The 24,439-nt window shown below is 32.6% G+C and overlaps 1 protein-coding gene across 1 annotated transcript; it reads left to right on the forward strand.

Annotated features, from left to right (window-relative positions):
• The first annotated feature begins 1,817 nt into the window (after nt 1-1,817).
• Nucleotides 1,818-3,536, forward strand: LOC132724922 (beta-1,3-galactosyl-O-glycosyl-glycoprotein beta-1,6-N-acetylglucosaminyltransferase 3-like). Its single transcript, XM_060709911.1, has one exon. The coding sequence runs from the start codon at nt 1,839-1,841 to the stop codon at nt 3,270-3,272; it is 1,434 nt and encodes a 477-aa protein (XP_060565894.1). The 5' UTR covers nt 1,818-1,838; the 3' UTR covers nt 3,273-3,536.
• Nucleotides 3,537-24,439: the final 20,903 nt, after the last annotated feature.

Consider the following 24,439-nt stretch of genomic DNA (forward strand, 5'->3'; position numbering starts at 1 on the left):
TCATATACATATTCCTTATCATCAACCAGATCTTATGTGACAAGGTTCATAACTCTTGAAGCAATATTTTCAGATTAATCTCCCTTTGAACTTAATTTAAAAAAAAAAAAACTTCTTTATCTTTTAAGGTATCTTCTTCAAACTTCAAATATATATTTCTTATCATTACACACATGTTGTGTGACAATGCCCATAACTCTAGTGTAACTATTTCCAGAACTATTCCCCCTTGAACTTTGAATTTATGTTAACAACTATAACTTCTTGTCATAAGAAGAAATATATTTATATCATTATTAATTTTTCTTTCATAGTTTTGTCTTCCTTACTGTATCCAGTATTTAATCAGTTGAGATTTGCTGTCTCCTGTGACAGCTCTTGTTATTGAAGTATTATCCAAATTTGTATTTCGTCTCGGTAATTATGATGTCATTTTAAAAATTTTCATGATGTAAACACGCTACACTTTAAAGAAAAAAAAAGAGGTATTTCTATACACTCAGTCTTGTTTGCATTCCTGTTGCTGTTGGCCAAAAATACTTTACATTTGAAACTAACCTTTAAATAACATTAAAGAATTTTATAAACCTGGTGCTTGTTTTTAAAAAGAAAAATATTTTTAAGATCTATTCCTTAAAGTGAGCGATATAGGGCCTTCATGACCCTCTTGCTCATAATATTAATGTAGTCTTTTTTTTCAAGAAACATTTTATAAAAATATCCAAATGATATATTTCTATACTTTTTATCAATATTTGAAATAATTATTGAAAAATATGCCATTGTAGACCAACCCACTTTAACATAAGGCCAATTCTCCACCTAAATATAATATAGCGAATTCAAAAGAGTTTTAAATTAACTAAAGACAATGAAGAAGTTTTGACGCCAAGTTTAATTACATATTTTGTGCACGAACTATGATGCTAATTGACAGCTTAATTTATTTTATTTATGTTCTTCCTAAAATGTTTCTGTTTTATTCTAGTACGGGCAAAAATCATAAATTATATCTGCCGTGATATATTGGTGTATTGTAACAACGTTTGATATTCTAAAGCATTAATATTTTTAACCAACGATGTAAACTATATTTCCTTCGGGAAATACGTGCTCATTCTTTCATCCAGTTATATAAATTTTAACGAAAGCTTTTAGTGTACAAGTCAAATTTATGAACGCCTTAAGATGGACCTACATAATTATACGACATAAATCATAAACATTGCGCAAGTAAACCGTTACCTAGCAGCTTCGCATATTTTGTAATGGCATATGTCCTTACATAACGCAATTAATCTCGGACAAACTCATGAAAGGTTTGTATGGGAAACTTTTATGGAATATGTTAATTAATAAAATCAGTGTCTTTTGATTTGAAAAATACAACATAATGGATCATTTATTATAACTGTTCACATGTCAACATAATTTGATTAAATTTAGATATAGAAGTGGGTTTAATGTAGACGTGGATATAGATAGAACAACGAGTAAATGCCGTCGGCTTCTTGTTAGATGGAGAAATCTGATAATAATAGAAATTACTTTTTTTACAATAAAAACTAGATATCTATATTGATGTTTATCGACCAATCAATAAAGGAGGGACATTAATTTGTTATATGTATCAACTTGTTTACTAAACAAGTCATCAGTCACACGGAACGGGTATTTTCCCTTTCATATATAAAATAACCAATTTCATCATTCATCATTACATTCGTCATTCAGTAGATTTACGTATCACTTTAAAATGTAAGAATAAAGGCCAAAAATTGTTCTTGAAGTAAAATATATTTTCGGTTCCTGATAAACAAACCATAGGGACTGTAAACATGTTTAGAAAGATTATACTGTGCTGGGTTGGTGTTTATGCTTACGTTATATTTGCTTTTATTCAAATGGATTGGTTAATTAAGAAAAAGATTGTATATACAATTGAAAATGAATTGACTTTTGTGGACCCTGTGTCACCCGGGCAACGGCATCTATCAGAATACGAGTACACTGAAATGTTCCACACAACAAATGGAGTAACAAACGCACGTGACTGTGACATAGCCACAACTCACGCCTGCCAATTACATTGTAAACTAGCGAACGCTTCTAACATTAATAATAATTCAAATCACCACGCACATGACGTTAGTACAAAATGCAATTTATATAAATTAGTGGAAAATTGTGAGCAGTTTAAAAAAGTGTATGGTTATAATAGATTTCCTGTCACCAATGAAGAAAGAAACTTTCCGTTAGCTTTCGGTTTAAAGATGCATCATCTGCCTGAACAAGGAGAAATTATTCTACGCTCTATTTACAGAAGTCATAATGTTTACTGTGTACATGTCGATTCAAAAGCAGACTACAAAACATTTAATGTTATATACAGCATTGGAAGATGTTTTGATAATGTAGTTATTGTTAAAGACAGAGAGTATATGGTATACTCTAGCTATGCACATGTTATGTCGGACATCAAATGCATGCGGGCTTTGTTGAGTTCCAATTTACCTTGGAAGTATTATATAAATTTGTCTGGAGAGGAATTTCCGTTAAAAACTAACCTGGAAATGGTAGCAATTCTCCAATTCTTCCAGGGCATGAATGATATTGAAACATATGACCATCCGAGAGATCAGAACTGGAAAATAAAAAACAGATTTATCAAATATAGCAATAGCATGGCGCAGGATGTTAAGAAGCCGAAATTTAGATATACCATGAAGTTTAGCAAAGGTAACTCTTTCGGTTTGTTCTCGAGGAACTTCGTAGAATTTGTATTTCACGACAATGTTTCTAAAGATATTTTAGCCTGGTTGAATGACACTTACTCTCCAGAGGAAAATATCTGGGCAACATTGGTAACACTACCCTGGGCACCTGGCGGTTACCCCGTAGAAATACGTCACATAGTTTCTTCTTACGTGTCACGTGCAATGATCTTCACAGGCGAAAGACCACAGTGTCACGGAAAATTTGTCCGTGGATATTGCCAGTTTACTTGCGGTGATCTCCCGTGGTTGAAGAGTCGACCGGAATTTTTTGCAAGCAAACTTGAATCGCAGAAGAGCATGGAAACTTTAAACTGTTTATTTGACTGGTATAAAACAAAAACTTACAATCCAGAACTTATCAACATAAACTGGGAGTTTTTTAATCGGCTACCACATATTAAGTACCACAGAAAGAATAATTTAATGATGGGTTCTAATTTAAAAGTTGAGGAAATAAAAAAGAAATGGTTATCAAAACATACAAGAAAGGTTTAGCTGTTTATGTCCCTATCTGAAATACAATTTTTGGCAATGTTTATGTTTCTATATCTTTTTTAGTGAGCGTCACTTACTTAACAAGAGGGCCAAGATGACCGTAGTTGCTCACCTGACCAATCGAACTCATCCGTGCAATTACTTAGACAAGCATCCTGACCAAGTTTCATGACAATTGATTAAAAATATGACCGCAAGAGCGTTAACAAGGTTTTTCCATATTTGGGCAGTTTGACCTAGTTTTTGACCCCAGGTGACCCATATTCAAACTTGACCTAGAAATAATCAAAACAAACTTTCAGACCAATTTCAGGATATTTGGATAAAACAGTAGCCACTAGAGTGTTAACAATATTTTTCTATTTTTTGCTCCCGTGACCTAGTTTTTCATCCGTGATGACCCATGTTTGAACTCATCTAAGCAATTAAGTAGACAAGCATCCTGACTAAGTTCATGACAATTGAGGCAAAAATGTGATCACTAGAGTGTTAACAAGGTTTTTCCATATTTGGACGGTGTGACCTAATTTTTGACCCCAGTTGACCCTTATTCGAACTTGACCTAGAAATAATAAAAAGCAAACTTTCAGACCAATATCAAATATATTCGGATCAAAATAGTAGAAACTAGAGTGTTAACAAGATTTTTCTATTTTTAGCTTATATGACCTAGTTTTTCATCCGAAATGACCCATGTTCAAACTCATCCAATCAATTACCTAGACAAGCATCCTGACAAAGTTTGATGACAATTACAACTAGCGTGTTAGCAAGGTTTTTCCATATTTAGGCGGTGTGACCTATGTTTTAACCCCAGGTGACCCATATTCAAACTTGACCTAGAAATCATCAAAACAAACTTTCAGACCAATTTCCAAGATATTTTGATCCAAACAGTAGCCACCTGAGTGTTAACAATTTTTTTTCTATCTTTAGCTCCTGTGACCTAGTTTTTCATCCGAGATGTTCGAAATTATCCGAGTAATTACATAGACAGGCATCCTGACAAAGTTTGATGATGATTGAGGCAAAAATGTGACCACTAGAGTGTAAACGAACAAATGTAAGGACGACAGACGACGGGCGACAGACATTAAACGATCCTAAAAGTTCATCCTGAGCTAGCTCAGGTGAGCTAAAAATCAGTGTAATGAATAAATTATCATTTCATATATTAAATCTGCAGATTTTATCTTATTTTCATTTATATGCCTTAAATTTGATATGTTTGATTTAATATATGAAAAGAGAAATAAAGACATTAGATAAATATCAAAGCTTGAAACACATAAGATACAGTAGTTATATTTTAAGTCCCAGATAAATACTGAAAGTAGAACACACACTGGAAAATTTGGGATGAATTTTAAAGTGATCAAATTCAGGATTTTTTGTTGTTGTTATACGTGTTAACAAAAATAATTGTACATTAAATAAAATCATGAATAAATTTGCATTGCATGTTGATATGGTGAAACATTATTTATCAATAATCAACGGAAGACTGTTACCTGAATTTGAGAAAGATATGAGAAAAATTCACGTACATCATGTTCATGCGAGTCAAAGATATAAAAGCTACTTGACATTGGTGATAAATAAAGAGCGATTGTTAATTGACTTATTGGGAGATCATTCTAAAAGTGTGTTGAATTGCTTCAAAAACCTCGTCTAACCAATCAGTGAGTTTACATCTCTATCAATAAACCCAAAACACCTCATGTTAGAACTGCAGACGAAAGTTTCTGTTGTTAAATGTCACAGTTTTGGGCTAATCAACATTCCACTCAAACGACCATAAAATCGATTACACTGAAACAAAACAGAATAAACAAGAAGTATCTTTAAAAAAGATACTCGGTCGAACTATTTATTTGCATATCGTATCTTAGGAAACATGGAAAAAGAATCATAAGAATTATTATTTATGATGTTGAACCTAGTATTGAATTTTACATTTACATTTTTGAAATATTAAAATCATATGCATATGTTGGCAAATACAAAGTTTTTTAATAGAAATAAAATCTTAAGTCTGAAGTAAATCCTTTAAAAGAAAAGAAGAAGTAAATAAGTACATGTACTACAAACAAAACAATTTATTTTGTATTCAATTTTTTCGTCTCAGGTCATTTTTACCGTCATGCGATTCTTTTACAGTTTGTATTTCTATTATTGTGAATGTCGTTTCAGCTCAAAGAAAAACATTTAAGTTATTGAGGTTTGTTCCAATCAAAATTTTAATAGATTTTATAAATGACAACATTTTGTTGATACAAAATACCCGAATCAACAGATTTGCAACACCTTTGGAAATAACGAAAGAAAGCTAAAATCCGAGAAAAGAACCGAAAGAGAGCCTTCTTATCTAAAATATTTTGGCAAACATTTATTATAAACAAACAATTTAATCGTTAGCGATTAATACTTCATAAAGTTATATAAAATACATGAACATTATAAACTTTGTATATAACTGATAATACCAGATAAATTCCTTTTCTTGTGTGCTTTTCGCTATTTTCGTGCGGATGAGTAAACGGAAAAGTGGACGGAGTTGAAATTGGTGGTTTTCACTAATGTGTGACAATATCTATAACTCGATCGTGAAAACAACGAAAAATAATCTGTAGGATACATGGACATATAGAACTTATAATGTGTAGGAAAAGGCATGGTTATACAGAACTTAAGTAAATTTAAAGTTGTACTAAGGTCATCCTTGAGTAAAATATTTTAATCCCAGAAATTTATTGAAACCAATGAAATTTTTATAATTTGAATTAAAGAATTGTGAGAAGCTGCGTTCCCTATTACAGGACAAGTAAAGTTGGTCCTTTCTTAAAAAAACTGCCAGTTTTTTAATGACACTTTATATTAATATTTTGACCACCTATTGTATAGAACATACAACTGAAAACATGACATATCTACTTTGTATCAAGTCAATACGAGTTTATTTTATAAATACAAAGAGACTTTGTAGCATTATAAAAAAATGAATATAAAATTTGAGCATAGTATATGTTTAAATTGTTTAGAAAAAAGATTATAAATTTCTAGAATTTCTTTATGTTCCCAAAAATGATGGGTTTTAGACTGTTTCTTTTTAAAAAAACACTCCCAAAGGGCCAAAGGGGTTTTAAAAAGGGAAAAATGACTTTTTCCCGAAGGGGTTTAAAAAAGGGGGGTTTACTGTTGCGTTTAAAATTTTTAAAGTAAGTTCCATTTGACTTCCCTTTAAAATTTTTGGAAAAAGGGTTGGGGGTCAACGGGAAAGGTTGACTTCGAGTGGGTTTTTGTTTGATTTCCCCCTTGTTTAACTTTGCAAATGGAAATAATTTTGGCTAAAAATTTTTAAAATAAGAGTGCCCTTTCCCCTGATAACATTTAAAATTTGGCATAAAGGTTCAAAAGGGGGGTAACTGTCGCACTCAAAAAAGTTGAAAAAGATTTGACCTCCCCTGTTTAACATTTGAAAAAATTCGCTAAATGTTCAAAAAGGGGAGATAACTGTCGCACTAAAATAAGAGTTTTGTTACATTTTGCCCTTTCCCTTTTGAAAACAGGGCCAAAATGGCCCAAAAGGGGTTAAAAAGGGAAAGGTAACTGCGCACTCAAAAAAAATTTTGGTTCAGTGACCCCCCCTTTAAAAATTTTTTGCAAATACGTAAGGGGTTTTCGAAATTTTTTTTTGGAAAAAATTTTTGTCGCACTCAAAAAAAGATTTTGTAGATTTTATTTTTCCCCTGAAAACATTGAAAATTGAGTAATTTTTAAAGGGGATTTTTAAATTTTTCGATTTTTCCCAATTTTTTTAAAATCCATTTGGGAAACTTACGGGGCCCGGTAATTTTTTCAAAAAATTTTTTCCCTTTGATTTTTTTAAAGTCATCAGTCAGCACAGACATTTACAATATGAAAATATTTTCATTCTTTAACTTCATATCTGCAATTTGTAAAGATAATAATTCTCTGAAAAAATTCTTGATTTTTTTTCAAAATCACTACTCCTTGACGTCATACTGCGGCGGTAATCAGGTTAAGTCATACGTTGGTCATAAATAGTTCTGGTATGAAAACCCTTCTACATAATAACTTTATCAATATTTTTTAACAAAAAGCATAAATGAATATTTATAAGTAAATGCTTTAATAAGGTGGCAAATATTCTTTATTATTTTTGATAACAATTTTCCAATTACTACGCAGCGACCAACTGTTTATGACGGGTCATTAACTAGAACGTTGCAACACCGTAGTCTCAATATCATGCATGTTCTTTTGTTGTTATAAACCATTAATAGTCCTTAATATCTTTTTAAAGACAAATAATGGTAAACTGTCGCTTACATCAGAGACATGGATCATGCTTGCGTGATAACTAAGGAAAACTAACTTATTAGTACACCCTAGGAGGCTGTACGCGGAAAACGCTCTTAAACCGCTATATCATATAGCTGTTAGTAAATATTTTCCATACATGTAACTAAAGATTCACTGATGGTGATGAACATATAGTTTGAAAACATTATATTCTTGAACCATGTATCGCCGAAAAAAAACTATTTAACTACAAAACCCGTAAGGACCCTCCGACAAAATTTCAGCACAAGATTACATTTTACATTAGCAAAATAAAAAAGCAATACTTATATTTTCATCTTACATAATTCATTAATCAAACTTTTAACATAAAAGTATCTTTTAAAAATATGTCTGGCAATTGACAGATCCCTACTCTGATCTTTTATTTGTATAGGAATAAATTTTAACATGTGCTCTTTTGTTTAGGAATATTTTGTAGTGAAAGTCTTAATACGTATATCCACTAATCTAATAATTAGAGTTAGACAGGTCAGGGATTTATACAACCAGTTGTTTAGTTAACTACGCTCATTTTAATCCCAATAGAAACATTCAAATATTTGGGATAAAAAACATGACCAAAGTACCTAGTAGTCGTTTACCCGGTGGTGATCCCATTAAACTGATTATAGATTCGAATTGATTAGAAAACACAAATAGAAACATGTGTTTCGGTACAACAAAAATCGGAAGTAAAGTGAACAGTTAAATGACAGAAATATGTGGTCAAATATGTTTTAACAAGGAAATAATTATTTCAGAGAAAGACGCAAAGATCAGTCTTCAATCAAATGAATGACCCCGTACGTATTGTGTAATTAGAATGTTTATTCAATTCTAGGGCAACGCATCATAATTTGATAGTCCATGTGTAATAAAATTCAAATTTTCAATACAGATTATGAGATACATAAAAAATATTAAAGAATAAGAAGCTTTAAAAAAGAAACAAACAAAAAACGCATATACATGTATATTAATTTGAAAACGATATTTGCGCGCGCTGAATTGATTAATGTTTATTTGAATAAATCAAATAAAAAGAACTTATATATGTTTGTGTTCTAAAAATAATCGGCGGCATAAGAGGAATTTCGTATTCATTTTACAACACTTGAAAAATTACTACAGAAATTGTGTTGTTTTTTTGCTTTGTTTTCAACAAAAGTGTGTGTGTTTTAAGTTTATTTATACTCGGCGCCGGAATAACCATGCATATGTCCGAGATTATAGCATCGGGGACGTCTTTTTCAAGCAGAATCTTCCTGGTAGCCCATTCTTCGTTTGTTGGTGGTAAAGGAGACGACAATACTGTCAAGGCATCAACTTCCTGACTAACGACAACAAAAACGGCATTCATTAGTGCCAAACCTCCAGAGTAAGTCACGACAGGTCAACCAATCACCTCTGGTACTTGAGATGACTTGACCTTGACCTTCCGCGTGCCTTCTCCGCGACGTGCACGCCTCTGGAGGGATTTAGAGAAGTTTCAACAAAAACTTCCAAAACCCGCTATTTATAACACCATTCATAGCACTGACGCTTCGATGTTCTCACCTATTTGCGGGAAATGGTCGACAGGGAAAACCCTACGTTATAACCGCACACCCTGTTAACAGTATATATTAAGCTAGCGAGGTTTAAAAATATTAACTACCATAAGTTGGTTGAGTGTTGGCGGTAAAAAAAGAAGATATAACTTCCTGATAAATTTTCACTTAGGTTGATTCAATTTTGAATAAGCTTTGCAGATATGTATTTTTTCAAGAAATATTTAGCTTTAATATTATCCGAAGCCGTCAAAGTCAGCGACGGGTAATGAAATGGGAATAATTTTCTGAAACGTGATTTTATTCGAGCTTTGCTTCGGGAGAAGACAACTTTCTGCATGAATATTAATACTCATCACAAGACAGTATCTTATTGATCTCAATTGTGGTACATGTAAGTATGTATAATTTTTATGTTCAATCAAAATGTTGCATAACTTGCAGTTGTTATTATCATTCAATGATATTAAAATGACATAAAGTATTTATGATGAACAGTCCTAGAATATTTTGATAAGGAACCGTCAGTTGTAAAATGGTATTGTGATCTTATAATGAACAGTCGTCATACTTGCTGGTATGTCATTTATAAATGGCAGTTTAGGTTTTTCAAAATTTGCATGATTAACAGACCTCAATGAAATGTTCTGGAATATTAACAAAATGAATAGTCAATCATATTAACCATATATATGAATGGTTGAACACAACAGTAAGGATAAATGGCGCAATGTGCATATCTTCTTATTTTGGTAATAATTGAAATAACAGCACATTTTAAGCAAAAAGAAAAGAAACTATAAGTCTGAAACATTCTGTCATAGCCTCCCCATCAGTACATTCAGTGCTTTGGTTATATTTTATTTCTCTTGGAAAACTTCTTGGAAAATTTTGAATTTAAAGTTTTTTCTACTTCTCATTTTATGTATATAACAGAATTATTTTATTATTATTGCAAAACATGAACGTTTCAAAAACGTTTAATATGTATTAAATATTGGAGGTTTATTTCACACCTTGTTTCACATTTAAAGCTGTGTTCTCACCGCCGATCAGATCAACTCGATCAAGCACGATCAAGCGATCGGGTACCGGTCTAGCTCGGTCTGCATGCGTGATCGGGAGTGGTCTACCTTGGTGTCAAAAAAATTCGAGTAGCGATCGTTTAGATAAGCGGTCGAAAAGCGATCGTATAGTGATCGAGTAGAAGATCTAGTTGATCGAGAAAAAATCGTGCAACGATCTAGTTTGGTCGGGTATACATCGGGTATACATCTCTTACCCGATCTGTACAAGATCATCTCGACTTCTACTCGAGCATTATCCGATCTGGTCGGGTGAAAATCTAATATAATAATGGTTTTTCATATGTCTAATAATTTAACCACGATGTAAACCTATGTGGGGATATCATGTAAGATCCATTTACATAAAAATACACAGAACATAAATCATATCCCCTATATGAAACGAAAATTACCAACAAGAAACATGAACAACTGAAAATGTTATGCCGTTAATGCAATGTTCATGTAAAGCGACCCGGGGCAAAGGTATAACGTTGACGACGTCGCAAGCGCCTGTTAATGTCTATATCATCAGCTGAGGTGAATAAAGTCTTGCCGGATAAACTTATCTATCTCCAGTCGTTACATCACATAATGACGTCACATGTTTGGCAGCAAAACAAAACTTCAAATAGATGCTATTTGATCGGGGGAAAAGAAGAATGAAACCATTTAATTATTCTAAAAACATGATTAAAAGCAGGATAAATCAAATACATGGTTGATGTCGGGATGGAGAAGGTTATCCGGTTCGCTGCGAAAGTGAATCTTGGCTCGCTAAAGCTCGCCAAGATACACTTTCTCGCCACTGGATAAACCTTCTCCAATCCGACATCAACCATGTATTTTCTATTTAACGGAGCAGCTCTTTACTCATTTACAAAGTAGGCCAATGCGTGTTTCACATGTTGTTAATTGCGGCTGATCCACTGCCTGTATAAGTCGGTGTAATAGACTGTATGGTTTTAAATGAGCTCTTGTAATGACGTAAACTTCCGTTCTTTTCTTCTGTAACTTGATTGCTGGAAAATCACACATGAAATAATCTATTATTAAGAGGATATTTTTTCGTTTGAGTGAAATATGGAATATATTTTCACGAAACATGATAAAATGCCACATATTTTCACGAGCCCGGACGGCATTTTATCATGTTGAGTGAAAATATATACCATATTTCACGAAAAACGAAAAAATAATCTTTTTTATTCAATTTCAATATCAAAGAAAAACAGGGATTTTAAAAATTGTTTAAGTACGAATACATTGTTGAATTTACGTTCATATATATGTAGTATGACAAAAGAACGTGCATATCTTACATCTCTGTGTATTTTTGCATAGTGAAATTTAATATTATCGTGGTTGAAAATCGTTGAAATATATGTAACTTGTGTATGTTTACACGATTGGTGTATGTAACGCAAAACAGGGATATATTTGTTTATGTATGTATACATTGTAAAATGTGCGAACAAATATTTCAAGAATGATATAAGAACGTTTATACTTAAACAATCTAATATTGTTGTTAGAATTATTTAAATACATGTAACTAGTGTATGTTTACACGACTTGCGTATGTAACGCAAACAGCGATACTATTATTTGTTTATGATTTATGCGCGATGTACATGTTACCTTGCAAAAAATACGCACATTACATAGATTAGGGATGCTATAGATTGTTTATGCTTGAGCAAGACTTTCATGTTACATTTGTAAATAAAGACAAATAGGGATGTTAAAAATTGCTCATGCACGTGCATGGTACACGGTACAAACTATTATCGTCACACACTATGTAAGTACATGTAACTATGTTTTCATGAATTTCGTTTGTAACGCAAAACCGGGATGTTATAAATTTTTTAAGCTTGTGTGTGCGCAATGTACATGCATCGTTTGTAAATAAATAGATATAAATATGTGTATATATATATGTGTGTGTGTGTGTGTGTGTGTGTGCGTGCGTGCGTGCGTGCGTGTATACATGTATGTGTGAGTATGTATGTGTGTATGTATGTATTTATATGTATTTATGTTTATATCTCAACCATCGTGGGGTGTTCTGTGTATTTTTCATTGTGCAATTTACAATATTGTTGTTATAAATTGTGTATGCGCATGTAAATAGTGTATTGGCTTTTCACAAGGGATGTTATGAATTGTTATACTTCACTTCTCATATAGCATATAATTTAGACCCTAATTGAAATACAGCTAACATATTCTGCATACATATTCATAGTATTTTTAAGCAATTTTACCTAGCACTTATTGATACTTCCAATCAACATCTCAATACCGTATGTTTCCATTTTTAGCATTGTTCTCTTTTTCCCTTAATTTTCTCTCTAGGATGAACACAACATTAAACGAGGATCTTATAAGATGCTGGATTTTGTTTTTGCATATACCTATACTTCTTTCTCTCTTGTTGGTGGCTGTTAAATTTCTATTTCTGTTATTAGAAATTACATGAACAAAATAAAGCGGCCAGCGTCCAACAAACGGAGAGAGTGTTTCGCATTTCTATAATATAAAGATTCCTCTATAACACAGTTTTTTTATTCCCATTCAATTACCGTCGAGCTATATTCTCAAAAGATTGTGCATCTTGATCAGACTTATATAAAAGTTAGCTCTTTGCCCCTCCTCTCGAAACAATCCACCTAGTTGAAACAAAATATATATTACACTTGTCTGTTTCGTTTCACTATAATAATCTGTTCAAAATACAATACTTATGCATTTTAACATTACTATATTGTCCACAAACCTGGAAAAACTATAATTCTTAAAATCGCGGTGGTGTTATAAAACCCCTAGGACCCGATTTCTGATTCTCTAGTACTAAAATTCATCAGTAGCGTTGCCTGGTCAGCCAAGAATATATTGAAACTTTCCCGGAACCATAATTGGTCCATTACAACGTCCAAAGCATTGTTCAAAAACTTGACACCATATACTCGGAACTCAAGGATTTTGATATCCTCTCATTTTCAGAAACATGGCTAGGCCAACATATTCCATCGTCAGACCTTCTTCTTCATTCATTTGCTAATCCCGAAAGAAAGATCGTGCCGATAACCATGGCGGTGTAATAGTTTATGTTAAGGATTATATCCACTACACAAGACGTCATGATTTAGAAATAAACAGTACCGAATGCATTTGGATCGAAATTCTTTTTTCAAATAAGCATATACTTTTTGGAGTTTATTATAGACCCCCCAACATAGACAACGCCCGTCATGCCTTGATACTGGACTCTATGCATTTAGCTATCGATACTGGAATTGAAAATATCTTAGTTATGGGTGACTTTAATCTAAATGCTGCACACACTTCCCTCCTGTAAGAAAATTAAAGAAATATGTTGTCAATTGTCTTTGCATCAAATTATTGACTCACCTACTCACTTTACTGAGTCATCTTCATCAGTAATTGACCTTATTTTTACTTCTAATAAAAATCTCATCCATATGAGCGGCGTTGGCGACCCTTTTCTTCAGCACGATGTTAGGTATCACTGTCCCATATACTGTTTACTTAACTTGAAAAAAACCAAAGCGACTTTGCTTCTATCGTAATGTTTGGATCTTTGATAAAGGAAATTACGATCTACTTAGACAACTGGCCTCCGAATATGATTGGGATTCCCTTAAAAACGATGATATAAACGTATATGCACATAACATTACTAGCAATATAATATCTCTCTCAAAAACAATGTATCCCGACTAGAAAAGTCTTAATCCGCGAAAACGAACCGCCTTGGTTTAAAAATAACTTAAGAGTGCTAATAAGAAAACGAAAACGACTGTATCGAAAAGCCAGACAAACTAATTCACCGTATTATTGGGCACGTTTTCGAACCCTAAGAAACCAAATTATATCAAAATTCGAGAAGCAAAAAAAACAACATATCGACAATCTAGCCCGAAATTACAACACGAAAACAGGAACTCAAAGAGTTGGTGGTCTTGTCTTAAATCCTTTATTAAACCGTCTTATTCTAACTCAATACCCCCCTTAACCACTAATAATAACACCGTCATCACTGAAAATTTGGAAAAAGCTAATTTCTTGAACGACTTTTTTGTTGCGCAAACACGTATTGACGAAAGTCAGGCTCCATTTCTTACTGACTTGCCCAACATTCCTTATCATCTGGATGATCTCACCATATCACCAGATGAGGTGCAATTAGTAATGAAATCACTTCTTTTGGGAAAGGCCGCTGGTCCTGATGATATTAACAATCGAATCCTTCGTGAACTCTCACATGAACTCAGTGGTCCTCTAAGTTCTCTATTTAACTATTCCATTCAGGTTTCTCAAGTTCCAGACGTATGGAAAGAAGCAAATGTTTCACCTCTTTTCAAATCGGGTGATCCTTCTCTTGTTAATAACTACCGACCAATATCTCTCATAAGTACTGTCAACAAAGTCTTTGAAAGAATCGTATTTAAACATACATTTAATTTTCTGCGTGATAATAATATCATTACATCTCTTCAATCTGGTTTTGTTCCCGGAGACTCCACTGTCAACCAACTAACATACTTATATAATTTGTTTGCACAGGCCATTGATTCTGGTAAAGAAGTCAGGGCTGTGTTTTGTGACATCAGTAAAGCGTTTGATCGGTCTGGCACAAGGGACTTATTTATAAATTAAATTGTATCGGTATTTCTGGCCGTCTTTCCTCTTGGTTTTCTTCTTATCTTAAGGACAGAAGACAAAGAGTTATTTTACCAGGTTGTAGATCTTCTCTTAATTTTATTGCCGCTGGTGTGCCACAAGGGTCAATTCTTGGGCCTTTGTTGTTTCTTGTTTATATTAACGATATTGTTATCGACATCAATGCCAATATAAGACTTTTCGCCGACGACACTAACCTTTTTATTGTGGTCGAAGACCCCGTGACTGCTTCAACTATCCTTAATTCAGATCTTGATAAGATAACTTCTTGGCCGAACAATGGTTGGTAAAATTTAATCCCATTAAAACAGAATCACTAATAATAACACGAAAAACAAACCATAATGTAATCCATCCTCCTATCTTTATGCATGGCACACAAATAAAAGAAGTACGCATTCATAAACACTTGGGAATTACTTTCGCTCATGATTTAAGATGGTCCACTCATATTGAATATATCATAAATAAAGCTTGGAAAAGAATAAATGTTATGAAAAAATTAAAATTCCAACTTGATAGGAAATCGTTAGAAATAATTTATCAATCTTTCATAAGACCAATTTTAGAATATGGAGATGTGCTTTTTGATAATTGTACGCAAAGTGATAAAAAGGACCTCGAACAAATTCAACAAGAAGCCGCTAGAATAATTACTGGAACAACTAAGCTCGTATCAATCGATAAACTCATGAATGAAATTGGCTGGGAATCCCTAGAAAAAAGGAGACACAAACATAAACTTACTCTATTTTTTAAAATGAAAAACAACCTTACACCCACATTATCTTTCTGATCTTGTCCCCCCGTCGATTGGCAGTGAGCACCGTTACCCTCTCAGGAACGCAGACGACATACAATATATCCGTACAAATACAGAATTTTACTATAAATCATTCTTATACCTTCTGTTATTAGGGATTTCAACTCTCTTCCACCTCAAACACAAACTGCTACAACGTTAACATCATTTAAGCGACTTCTTAATACTGATATGCCAAAAGTACCTGCCCATTTTCTATGCGGTGAGCGTAAATTACAAATTTTTCACACAAGATTACGACGTACTAACTGCAGCTCTCTTTCTGCCGATCTATTTGATAAGAACATTACCGACTCTCCTTTGTGTGAATGTGGTGCGAGAGAAAATGCTTATCACTACTTTTTTGAATGCCCTAAATATACAAACCTACGACCTGAATTAATAAGTACTATATCTCAATTTTGTCATCCTTCCATCAATGTCATTCTTACTGGTTCCACTACTTTACCTTATGATTCTAATGTATCAATCTTTAAATCAGTTCAAAAATATATCCGAGATACAAAACGATTTTAGCGTACTTAAAACCAGAGATGTCTTAACATATTTGACATTTACTAGATTATGCATCTTAGTTCCTCGTTATTGTTCCATCATTTTTCATCCATTTCTTCTTTCCTTTTCTAATATCTTTTTTTTCTTTAAATATTCAGTGTATACCTATTGTGCGTATCTGCTAATGTACAGCTGTAAGCATTCAAATAAGATAATATTTTATTTCTTCTTACTAAATTCTAAAACAAAAAAAATACTAAGACAGGTGTTTGTCTATTTGTACTTTTTGTGAGTTGCTTTATTCTTCAATCTTTTTTTTCCTCCTTTTTACTGTTTGCTCTTACATATGTTATATTGCTAAATACTTAACTCTTAACTATTATGTGAATGTCTTTGAATACTTCAACTAACCGCTGTGTATGATAATGCCATGAACTTTGTTATTGTAAATTATCATAACTGGGAGAGGACATTTATAAGCTTTATAGCTTTCTGCCCAATCCCAAAATGTACTTTGTAAATATTGTTCACTTGTTAAATGTTTTGTTGAATAAATATGTTTAAACCAAAGAAAAATAGTTACGAACCCCCTTGCTTGCTACGCAACTGCAATTGTACAGCGTGAAGTAATATAATCATTGTCTTTTTTTGCATAGCGCTACATTGTGACGTCACGTAAACAACTCTTTAAAGTTAACGTCTGTGCAGCGTTAATGACTGAATTAAAGATATTGGTGTTCGGATTAATTTTCTTAGTTTATCATTCTAGATAGTTTTCGAAACAAAATTCTACAAAAAGCTGTTTTGTATTTTTCAGATTTTCCAAACAAAATGGCGAAAGAAGTCCCTTAAAATAAATATGAGTTTTGACTCCGCCCACTTTCATATTTATATTTCATATTTATTTTTAAAAAATATGAAATATATTTGACTGATATAGCACCATATTTCATGGGTAAAATTAAATAAATGTCTTATAAATATATAATTTTCACTATAAGACTGTTATGAAGAATAGTAAAATGATTTATACAATTGTAAACCAAGAACAAAATAATCACACTGCCCCCCCCCCCCATAGCTTTCGCAGAAGCGGTGGGTCCATCGAAGCCGCGGTAGAAATTTCGTCGCAGAAGCGGTGGATAAAATATGGCCAATTGCTTTTGTCGGTAAGTTTATGACTGAATTTTGCTTTATGCTTTAATGTTTTACTGGAAACACCTAGAGAGACTGGAGCCCACATATGTATTTTTCCAACTTATTACACGCACACGGTTTGACGAGGGGACGTAATTTTGTTAAAACACGTACACATGTGTGTAAAACGACCACTAAATACGCCAACATTACATAATATATATGATAAATGCACAAAACAACCATATTTTGGAACTCTTGAAAATTGTTATTGTCTTTTTTTTATAGAAGAATTGACAACGCAGACGGCGGTCGATTTGATTGCAACGCAGTGCGTTTGTCCCGATACAATTTATGTCTATTATGAGGGTTTACTTGATATAACTCATTTTCAAATTTAGAACAACCATTTTCTTATTTTGACATCAGAGAAACGTGTTTCTTTAGTTTAGTTAAAATAATATGATTATTTATGCAAATAGATATTCGAGTTGCGCTTCCGTTTTCCTTCCATTGTAATTTCTTTGGTAGAATTGTTTGCGTTCAACCTGGGACTTAAAAAGACCTTGAGTTCGAGGTTTAAAAACAAACACATAAAAGAAATTCCCGTAAAGATTAACAGAACCTGCTTCTTAAATATCAAAAACAATCTCAGTTTTGAATGTCACTGTGTTATATTACCATACTGAGAACACCAATTCATACTTGTGTCAGAGTTTGGGGACCTTTCTGTTGAAAATGTGTCAGAGTTCAATCGTAGACATATATACAGTCCATATTTTTAAGTTTAAATAATTTTCGTTAATTTTGACCAGTTATTATCAGGTGTTATTGTGTGTTAATTTTAGCTCACCTGAGTATGCGCCGTCTGTCTGTCCGTCCAAATTTAGTTTGTTACCACTCTAGCATCAACATACCCTAAGCAATATGTCCAGAGTTATCTGCCCTTGAATTACAATATCTGTTATATTTCACATTCTTACCACTCCAACGCTTTCATTTCTTCTTCAATCTTGACAAATTTCAACAGAATATCTATGACCATAAAATCTCAATAAAGTTAGATTATAGGCTAAATCCAATAAAAAAAAAACAACAACAACAAAAAACGCACTTTATTTCACCTTGTTAGTGCTTTCGTTTCTTTTCCATTCTTAATTTTTTTTATACAGAATATGTATAACAATAAAGTCTCGATCAAGTTCATTTATGAGCTAAAACGACTGAATATGTCAAGAGTTATTTGCCTTTGAATAATAAAAATAAAGACATATTTTAAAGTCAAATTATTGAATTGTGATAAAACGGCCTTTTCTTTGTTATCAATGATCACATGTCATTCAAACATTTATGACAGGACGGACATCTTGAATTTTGAATTGAATTTTGCTTAAATTACCATATCTTTGTCATTCACAGATATTTGGATATTGATGACCATTTCAGACGTAGAATTGAGTACTGATATCAGTTACCCAGATTCTGACTAAGTACATGAAATGTACTTGCTTTTTATTTGTAATATTCAATGCTATCTACCCTTGTCATGTGGAGCCTTTATAGGCAGGTGGGCGATATAAGGCCACCATGATCTTTTTGCTTTGTTCAATTATAAAATTACATTGTTCAATTATAAAATTACATTATGGCTTTTAAAGAAAACGCTTGCATTACGATATTTTAAAATATGCTTTAGTTTTTATCAATAGAACACATTGAACTTCTTTTTCATCATTTCCTATGCGGAAGAATGTTTGCTATAATATACTCTATTACACATTATCTATGTAACTTATAGGCAAAATGTTTTGTTCTTCAGGTAATAAAATAATACGGTTTTAGTAAAGGGGCGGACTTTCCGACTAACCTATAGATTAAATCATTATTCAAAGTTATATTTAACTTGCATTTACTAGATTTGTAGTCGCGTCAAGCAGAAATGCGCACTATCGTCATTTTTTTCCACTATTGATGATGTTCAAACATTACAATCTCATCTCAAATATATTCGAAAAACATCCTCGGATTAAGCATATTTCTTTTTTTTAAATAAAAAAAAGTCAGAATTATATATGATCACAAAAATATTGCACTTTAATGTTTATTTCGTCAAATCTTTACCTGAAACAATATGAAAGTGACAGAACCAATAAAAGTAACGTTTATAATGAATATATTGTAATACAGAAAATATGGACAATATGCGACGCAAAGACACACTCTCGCCGCAAAACGTACCAAGTACGATATGCACCGCAAAACGTCCACATGTGTACGATATGCGACGCAAAACGTCCACACGCGTTCGTTTTGCGGTACGGACGTTTTGCGGTGTTACAGTGCAGTACATGGTCGCTTATGGTTCAGTACTGAATTATTGAACACGTTTGATAAAATATTACTACTTTATTTAACCATCGACTTAAATAAATTAAGTTATTGAAAATATACGTTTATCACATTTCCAAAATAAGTAGAGTTTACAGTAAAAACTAAAACGAAATAACTGAAACGATAACATTTTAGGAGTCAGAATTAAAAAAATTCTAAATTCACTGATCTCGTTTCCAAGATATCACATGAAAAGTAAATAAGATCCATGTTTGTTATTTTTATTAGCTAACTTTCTCTTTATTTGTAACTAGTAAAGAACAGAATATTGAGTTTTTCTTCTTTTGCTTAAATTGTGACATTCATCGAAGAAAATGGTATATGATTTCAAAAATTGTATTTTTTTAAAAGATTAAAATTACCTCTTATGAAAAAGGTACCAGAAATATTTTTTGAATTTTTTTTGAAAATATGTAAATATATACTGAAAAACACTACAAAAGGAAAAAGATTTTTCAGACGTATGTATAAGTTATCTGCCACTAAGTTTATCCCAAATAAGTAAAAAAAAATGAAATTCATGTGCAGAAAATGAGATTGGTGATCCCTAAGTTTTTTAGCTTGAAATGTTTATCATATTCTAACATCATGCCACGTTTCAAGAATATATGCCGAACATCTTTAATTTTGCCTATATGTTTTTATATTACTGAACGTTTGTTACGTCGATTTCCATTGGAAAATCGTGCAGTATTAAAATATTAGTTATAAAGATTTTTGACAGGTTATATGACCGTTTTTTGACACGTTTTATGGCCATTTGTTGACGAACCGCTAAGCTAAGGTTTTGTTGCAACTGTTTATATACGGCCATATAACCCGTAAAAATCTTCATAACAAATTTATAATACAGCAAGCATCTTTTTTATAGAAAAAAAAAATAGATTTCTTCATAAATTGACAGCATCCGTCTATATAAAGCTATTTATTACATGCTTTTCGGTGGTTTATAGAAATATATCAGTGATATAAAACTGGTAATTTCACTGTTTGAAACAGTGAAATTACCACTTTGATAATTTCACTGTTTTGAATTTAAGCCCCTTACGTTGTTTCAGTAAAATACCAGCGTGCACAGTACTGGGTACCAACTTAATGACGTGACGTCGTAAATGACGTCACGTTGTATTATTAATTGGCGCGCTTTTCATTCAGTATTAGGTTTAATGTCGTTTTAAAACGTTTCTTTGCATGTAATAAAAAGAAAATTTATTTACTTTAGTGTAAGATTGAAATATATTTCACCTTGTGAACACCAAAAGTTCATATTTCACTCGTGAAATATACCTTATATATATATATATATATTCGACAAGCCTCGTTACCGCCCAATGGGCGGGTCACCTCGGGACGGATATTCCTATCCGAACCGCAAAATATGACAGATATTATTAATCTACCGTTTACACCGATGCTAGAAAAAACCTGTCTAACAAGTCGCGCGCTTTAAATAACGTCATTGCCGCGTGCCATATATGAATGGTGTTCTCATGAAGACGTCATTTTACCATTATGAATGAAGTGGTAATTTCATACGCTACTATAAGAGAAAAGTGTGTGATGAGAATATCAGATTTCGTGATTTCTGTTCTGAAAATAATTGATATGTAATATGCAAGAAAAGAATCAAACACCGGCTGTCGGTTCAGCCGGGAATATCGTGCTCTTGGGTAACTGTTTAGCGGTAACTCGGCAGAGCCTCGTTACCGCAGTAAACAGTTAACCTCGCGCTAGACATTCCGGCAGCCAGTGTAAGATTTTTATAACATATACACATATTGTTTTAAACACTAAACGAAAGCGTTTCTCTGATGTCAACGTAAGAAAATGGTTGTTCTAACCTGAAAAATGCGTCATGTCAAGTTAAACCCTCACAATAGACATTAATGGTATCGGGACCACCGCACTGCGTTGCAACCGAATCCACCGCCGTCTGCGTTCAATTTTCAATCAATTTTAATTTGTCAAATCTTTTATAAAATGGCAATAACAATTTTAAAAATTTCCAAAATATGGTTGTTTTGGTGCAAGTTTTATACATATGATGTTATGCTGGTGCATTAAGGGGCCGTTTTTTGCACACAATTGTACGTGTTTAAACCTAAAATAGACAAAAGTGGCGTCCCCACGTCAAACTGTACATAAGTGTTAGCAAAAATGGCAATGAAGTTGGACAAGTACATATCTGGGTTCCAGTCTCACTAGGTGTTTCCGGTAAAACATTAAAACATAAAGTAAAATTCAGCCATAAACATATCGACAGCAGCAAACGGCCATATTTTATCCATCGCTTCTGCGACGAAATCTCCATCGCCACTGCGATGAACCAACCGCTACTGCAAAAGCTATGGCCAATGTGATAATAATTGCATTAATATTTATCATTTTAAATTACTTTGTTAGAGTTGATTACACAGTCCCGTAGCTACTGTCGAACATCGTTTATAATGTCCGCAGTCAATCACCTGCCATTTTTCAACGTCTCTCTCGGCGATTGACGTCACCATTGAAAATTTCTTCTTTCTGCCTCTCCCTTATTTTTCTTGATTTCTCAATCACCCTTTCTTAATCATTTATTTCAATCAAAAACTGTGCTGTGGTTACCTTAATATTTTTCCATTATCCCTACAGTTTATCGACTTACTATTGACACAATTTCTTATTGATCGAATTTCGTGACGTTCCGACGGTTTGAAATCTAAGTGGGTCATATTGTAAAAAATACGCTTTATAAAGTAGTTTTCCGATTAATTGTGATATATAACAATAAGTAATAGTTTGAAAATTCTTCAATTGACAGCCCCAGTCCGGTTTATTTTTGATCAACCTTTCGTATGTCCTGAAGACAAAAATCTTTTTCCATTTTAGACATACATATATATTAATAAGGAGTATTAAGCATAATTTTATGCACTATTTACAAGTGAAATACGTGGGGACGCTGATCATTTCCACTACATTATAGTCTATCAGGATAATAACGCTTTATCAGAAATTCGTGCTTACTTTTGGTGTTATATATATGAAATTTGATAAGGCTTTTCATTGTGTAAGCGTCATTGCGCCAGTTCTATTTCAACATGATTTATTATTTATGTTTTAATAACTTATACTATAGGACGTTACCTGAATATTAGGTTGTGTGTTGAATATGATAGGCAATTTTATTAAGACACCATTTTCACGGCATTTGTATGGTAATTTTGTTACCAGACACGGAACATTTTTGTACAACCCCTTTTTTATTATTGATTTTTGAAATTTGATAATCAATGTTTTATAAATGATTACGTCCCATCCTAAACAAATTAAAATGGTCAAAATGTGTAAAAAGGAGCCTTAAAACGAGAGAAACAAGACATTCAGCCAACGGCGAGAAACAAAACAGTGTAACGTTTTTCTTACATTACGTTAACTATTATTACGATATTTTTTATGCAAATTCAACTTTAGTTTTATACATGTTGGTAAAGAGTTTGGCAGTAGCCAAAAACAGCGAAAGAAAAATCTCGATAAAAATATAAGCTCATAAACCTGGAATAAAAATTTTAAAATCTGAATGAAAAAAAAGAAGGCAAAATCAACAAAAAGTTATAAATTATAAATAGCTTGGTCACATAAATATAAATAGAAAAGCATTTAAGTAATTGAAGTTTATTCCAAGCAAAATTTGAATTGAAATATTACAAATGACAACGTTTTGTTGATACGAAATACCCGAATCAACAGATTTGCAACACCTGATAATAACGAAAGAAAAAAAAGAATCGAAAGAAAGCTTTCTTATCTAAAATACTTTGACAAACATTTATTGTAAACAAACAATTCAATCGTTAGATACTTCATAAAAATGTAAAATATATGAAAATTATAAACTTTGTATATAACTGATAATACTAGATAAGTTCGTTTTCTTGTGTGCTTTTCGCTATTTCAATGCCCATGAGTAAACGGACTTGGTGGTTTCGTTTATGTTTGACAAAAAGCGTAAAATCATATGAAGGATGCATGTCAATATAGAACTTACAAGTATTTCAAAAATGCTCGAAATCGCCGTTCAGCCATGAATATAGAAATGATATTTTATTTCTGGCATAGTACATTTACTGTATGTGGTCAACACATAAGCCAACAAAAATACTTTACTCCATAGGTGTTCGGCGCGTTGATAGGTCACTATATACCCCCGCACCCACCCCCCTCACCCCCACACCCACTCTTACAGCCCTCCTACATCTCAAAACCATGTTAAATACAGAATTTTTCATTTGAAACATGTTTTAATATTTGGTTTATGCTTTTAATTCAATAACCTTCATTTCCCACAAAAAATAAAAAATCTTCATTTCCCACAAAAAATAAAAAATTGATACATATTTATTTACTAAATATATATGTATCAATTTTTAGCTCACCTGAGCATATGCTCAGGGTGAGCTATTAGGATCACTCTTCGTCCGTCGTCTGTCGTCCGTCGTACGTCGTCCGTTGTCCGTTCACACTTTTCAAACGACATCTCATCTGAAACCATAAGGCAGATCATAATGAAACTTCACAGGGATGTTCCTTGTGTGAAGCCTTAACAAAGTTGTTCAAAGAATTCCATTCCATGCACAACTCTGGTTG

This window comes from Ruditapes philippinarum, unplaced genomic scaffold (assembly GCF_026571515.1).
Source record: "Ruditapes philippinarum isolate M1 unplaced genomic scaffold, ASM2657151v2 ctg15_1_1_1_1, whole genome shotgun sequence".
In the NCBI taxonomy this organism is placed as follows: Eukaryota; Metazoa; Mollusca; class Bivalvia; order Venerida; family Veneridae; genus Ruditapes; species Ruditapes philippinarum.

Excerpts from the sequence above, each read along its gene's own strand:
- LOC132724922 (XM_060709911.1), top strand. The coding sequence starts at position 1,839 with ATGTTTAGAAAGATTATACTGTGCTGGGTTGGTGTTTATGCTTACGTT.